Source organism: Betta splendens, chromosome 14, assembly GCF_900634795.4.
Source record: "Betta splendens chromosome 14, fBetSpl5.4, whole genome shotgun sequence".
NCBI lineage: Eukaryota > Metazoa > Chordata > Actinopteri > Anabantiformes > Osphronemidae > Betta > Betta splendens.
Window position 1 is genome coordinate 3,341,339 of NC_040894.2, and position 5,269 is coordinate 3,346,607.

The following is a 5,269-nucleotide window of genomic DNA, read 5'->3' on the forward strand; positions in this document are numbered from 1 at the left end:
CTGCTGCCACTTAAAACTAACCTCCACCTTTTACATGCAGCATCTGTGGCAGAAGCAGAAGTAACCTTTGAATTTTATGTCATGGAACTTACAAACTTATATTTACTGTGCAGGTGACTCTTCAAAGTAAAGTTTCTAGTGTTACGTCTGAAGTCAGCGTGTGATTTGTTTGTTCTATTCTATCTCTCCCCTTAGACAGACTGTGGCTCAGACCAGCCAGATGGAGGTGAGATTATCCTCCATTAGATAACGTGAATGCACGGTGCAGACGAGCAGAGCGGTCAACTGTAAAACAGCTTACGGCGCAGACGGAGACCAATACTCTGACATTTTTAATAACTGAAGCAAAGGATTGTTTTATGCCAATCAGCAACATGGATATCGACCGATTAGACCACGTTACGTAAGGAAGGGCAGGCGGCCTTTGGTTTGAGTCAAACAAACAAACAGAGCGAGTCATGAGCCGTGGTGAGTTACTGCCCCACGATGTTGACACTACTCATAGATGCAGATCTTATTCCAACTGAGTGTAAGGAAGGTTTGAGGAGGGAGGCATGTAGTTACTGCCAAAAACACAGCCATTAGTCATGTGAGGCCTGTTGATACGTGACTCAACACTGTCATCTAGAGGCACTGGGCTGTAAATGTTTAAAATAGGTCCCATAACACTCTGTTTCACCTGTAGTCAAATATTAAAATCGCTTAAAAACGTATCACCGCATCTGACCTGTAAGTCGACCACTTCAGAAACCACATTCTTAATTCTATGTTGCTTGGATGATGGCTGACGGTTACAAAACTCCAACTCATGAGGCAGTGGCGGAACTGTGTGGTTAACGCCTGAACAAGTGTGTGTACAGGTAGCAGAAACCTTGAAGACTCTGATCTCAGATCTAACACAATGATACATTTAAGTTCTTTTCTCATAAAACAACCCAGGATCAAACTTTGCTCTGTAGTTAAATATAATTTCACTTCCTTAGGGGCATGTTAGCTTTTTCTGTTTTAAAGCAAATACTATAAAGACACTGACAGTGTGTGTATTAGTCCATTTAGAAGTTGTACCACTACTTACAACTACCTGCCTTTGATTATGACAAGGCAAAAAACATTCATGGACAACTTTAATGTGTAAGAGAAGACATGAACAACAGACACATCAAAGCGTATTAAGCGAGTGGACGATAAGGATGGTAACCATAGCAACCAATAGACAGTTTAATTAAAACTGGTTTTGAAAATAGTTCTTGAGCAATCTGTATTTTTTTATTCTTGAAAGGCATCAAAATTCAAATGAATATCATAAGAATATAATAAAAACATCGAACATCAGATCACTGTCCTGGACACTGTCTTCTTGTGCAGATTGACAGCAAGTTTCCCTTAGTCTTCCAGATGTTGACTATGTTTGCCAAACATGACTCACACCAGGTTTTTGAAAAGAAAAGTATGATATGTGGCCGATTCACTGGCTCTCAATTAAGCTGCAGTGTTTACAAAGAACATTTTCCTGCCTATATCAAATGAAATCTCTCTCCTCCGGTCTCCATTGTGTAAACTAATTGCTCACCTCTGCATCTTCATGCCCTAAAAAACACAGGGACAATGAAGGATTGAAGAGGTCCACAGTACAGTTATTTTTTTACCAGGATTGTGTGTCCTTTGGGGCGCGTGGAGGAGCCAGGGAGGAGAGCAGACATGAGTGAGACGGTCAAGTCCAGTCTGCTGACAGTCATGTCAAGATGCAGTGAGTGAAGGGGACTCGTAAAAAAAGGCTTAGTGCCATTTTAAATAGCTCCTGTTCTGTAATAACAGCATAATTAGCCAATACCTACACTAGTTACACTGAGTGCAATTAGACTGAGATTACAGAAACTGGAGAGTAGTTTTTTTAAACGGTTAGAAGACAGAGATAAGTGCAAAGACACCATATAAGAGAGCACAGGGGTAAGCAACTAAGAGCTGCTGTCCATCCATGGCCAACGCAGAGATGAAGATCTTAGAGGCTGAAAAACTGCACCAGCCAATAATCGCTGCCGTTAGAATTATTCCCATCATGCCCCTAAAAAAAAAAAGAAAGCTTTGATCAGTTTATTAATAGTTATCCTTCAGACACATGCTGTTTCTATTAAATCGTGATCGATAGTACTCGATCTGGTGTCTTAGGCACTCACTGTAAAGAGAAGAGGACTCCAAAGCTGGAGAGGAGGATCATGGGTAGGAGGCAGTATCCCAGCACGCTGGCCACACAGCCGAAGGAGACGCCGGTCATGCTCATCAGGTTGAGCAGGCAGTACATGCCGAGGCAGCCGATAGCGCTGATGCCATACACGTAGCCAAACTGGATTTTACCGGACTGGACAGAAATAAAAGTAAATGAATACACACAACATGTGCAGGTGAATACACAGGTGCAGTATCCTTTCTGTATTTATACCAAAAGGTAAATGATAAGGTTAAGGCTTGTTTAATGACATTTACCAGGAGAAGTGTTGCTCCAAAGGCCAAACAGAAAACCATGGGGCCCGCCAGATCCGTCTCATTCATGATGCTGCCATCTGCTGCCTTCAGTGGATGGAGCACTGTGAGAGTCTTCTGCCATATGTGGTCAAAATTGATTCCCAATTCTAGCACAGGGGATAAAAAAAGTTCAAAGCTACAGTGACGTAGGATATTAAAGCTGTAATCAAAAGTCAACAGGCCTCTCTGTTTAGCTGAGCAACCATATATGACTAAAACACCCCAGTTCCATTTAAAACTCCTTATCGCACATACTTTCAGATAGATATGCTAGCTTGGTGTGTTATGACTCCAAGATGCTGAGCCACGTCCTGTTTACTGGAGACAGAAAACCACTTCTTCAAAAAGAAAATTCCCTCATCTGATTTGACGAGGGTGGAGAAGAACCGTGTAACATGTTTGTACAAATTCTCACAAGATTTGAATTGAATTTCAACTGACTTTATCTGACATATGAGATTCAATACTTTCTTATAAAATCAAATAATTTAAAGACTAATTAAACCCCATGAGATGACACAACAGACGTAGGATAAATTTGACAGATAATCACTTGATTGATTATTTGAGAACAAGTAGACTAAATGTATAGATTAACCTCTAGGTAAATGCAGTGTGAGCTAGATCAAACATGAAGAGAATCTAGTTTAATCTAATTTAGGTTAATTGATTTTAATTAATCTTATCTTGTTTGACATAACACATCTTGACAGCACTGAATGGCAGTGACAAGACAGAGCTCTGGGGCAGCTGGTGTTGTGAACGTTAAGTGTTAGCAGTGAATTTGCTGATATAATAGTGTAGTCACAAACTGCTAGCAACAGAATTTTTTCACGGGCATTTTGACATTTCACAGTAAAAGCAGAAAGTGAAATTAACAATGCTGATTCAGTTTTCTGGCTTTAGTCCAGATTTGGAAGTGTGCAAATTGGCTCACTGTCATAGTGTACAGGACAGAGGCATAGCAAAAAGGCAATACACACTATAATGACAAGTCAAATCTCCGGCTGACAGACAACAAACAATGAGGCAAAGAAGTAAACAATTTATTGTAAGCAGGGATACATTGTATTGAACAGAATAAAACTGCTAATCATGACTTTTCAAAAGCTGTGTAAGAAGAACAAAAACAGGAGGTGTAGTTTACCTACCTTCTAAAAGCGGTGGCTCGTCATCAAAGCTGCTACTATACATGGACTGTGAAGGTGATGGTGTGTAGGTTTGTGTAGGCTGGAAGATTTGTCCTGTGTATGGTTGCTGGGGCTGCATCATCCCTGGGGAGGCATAACCCATGGGCTGCGAGTAGTCATACTGACCATACTGCCTGAGAAACAACAGTCAAAATCATTATAAAACATAACAGCAGAACAAAGTAGCGACAGCGTGCAAACATTATGGTGTAGGTGTCAACAGCCAGTGAGAAAGGCTTTCTTCACTTACTTGTTGTAGGGGTTATCGGTGTTCGTGTACCCATAGCCACCCTGGTTCTGGTCATCTACACTGTAGCTGGACTGGTAAAAATCTGTGTTGAAATTGTCAAACCCTGACATCTTTCACTGTGACAGAAAAATAAAAACCAAGAACAATCATCATTACCACCCTACAGTCGGTAGATTGGACATATTTTATCATCATGATGATATTTGGGGTATTTGTAATGAGAAAATAGGCAAATAAAGCTGCTGCAGGTCACAGACAGCTTTCTTTAATGTTCCTGTTAAAAGAGGAAATACTTTCATCAACTTTTGTTTTTTTTCTGTTTTAAATTCATGAACAATCAGATGCACTAGACTGCGACTTCATGGAGACAAGCCGAAGAAAAACAAAACTCGACAAAGCATGTACTAGTGCCGGGAGGTGCACAAATCTTTGCAGCTGCATGTCCACGCATGCAAACAGAGCCGTTAGCGTTAGCCTGCAGTCAATCTAGTAATGATTTTATTTATTCGTCTGCTAAAACAAACCACAAACCACTGACTGACCCCAAAGTACTAAGAAATGTTAAGCGTCACAACGTGACTATACTGTATGCTATTATTAGGAACAAAGTGCTAAAGAGTTCTTCCATTAACTAACTGTAACGTTAATATCCTGATGAGGCTAACGCAGGCAGATGCATACAAAAAAAAGAATTAATGTGCATGCTGTGAAATAATAAACAACACAAACAACTACCTAATAGTTCGACAACTGCAAACACTTAAAAAGATAACCGGTTTTACCCAAATAAAACAGCTGATGTAGGCTAATGTGGCTAAGGTACCGTTAACTGCTCGGCTAGCTGCTTAGCTAACACTAACTGTAGGAGAACTGCGCAGAATGTCAGCGCCGGCATTTCTACTCAGTATAACATTTATTACATAAACAATGCTTTTATAAAACCAAACTATGGCAAGGAATAACACATACCTGCCAACTTGGTCGCGGTTGCTACGTGTCAGGACAAGGTAGAGCTTCCGGGATGATATGTAGACAACGGAAGCCGTGAAGGACTCTAACGCGATAATCTTTGCAAATCTAGTGCGCCCTCTAGCATCAAATGCTGGTATTACATTAGCCACAGACATTATAGTATATTAAATAGATGTTTTGATTTTTAGCGTTTTAAAATAAAAACTAACTAGATTTCAGGTTTATAAAATGCATATTTACATGACTGAAAGGACTGATACGCTGACTATTCCAACAGGTTTGGGTAAACAGACTTCTTCAGTGAGAGGGAGAGATATGATGGAAGCAGCTGCAGCAG

General features: G+C 40.3%; 1 protein-coding gene across 1 annotated transcript; it reads right to left on the reverse strand.

Moving 5' to 3' along the window:
• Nucleotides 1-1,107: 1,107 nt before the first annotated feature.
• Nucleotides 1,108-5,057, reverse strand: yipf5 (Yip1 domain family, member 5). The gene is made up of 6 exons (XM_029174780.2): nt 4,930-5,057; nt 3,961-4,076; nt 3,672-3,844; nt 2,482-2,627; nt 2,175-2,356; nt 1,108-2,062 (listed from the first exon to the last, which is right to left on the reverse strand). Exons 2-6 carry the CDS (start codon nt 4,068-4,070, stop codon nt 1,900-1,902), a joined length of 774 nt encoding a protein of 257 aa, XP_029030613.1. The 5' UTR covers nt 4,071-4,076; nt 4,930-5,057; the 3' UTR covers nt 1,108-1,899.
• Between the last annotated feature and the right edge of the window lie 212 nt (nt 5,058-5,269).

Coding starts and splice junctions, on each gene's coding strand:
- yipf5 (XM_029174780.2), bottom strand. CDS start 4,070: ATGTCAGGGTTTGACAATTTCAACACAGATTTTTACCAGTCCAGCTAC. Junction 2,628..3,671: donor CGAGCCACCGCTTTTAGAAG/GTAGGTAAACTA, acceptor CCCCTGTGCTAG/AATTGGGAATCAATTTTGAC. Junction 2,357..2,481: donor TTGGAGCAACACTTCTCCTG/GTAAATGTCATT, acceptor ATTTCTGTCCAG/TCCGGTAAAATCCAGTTTGG.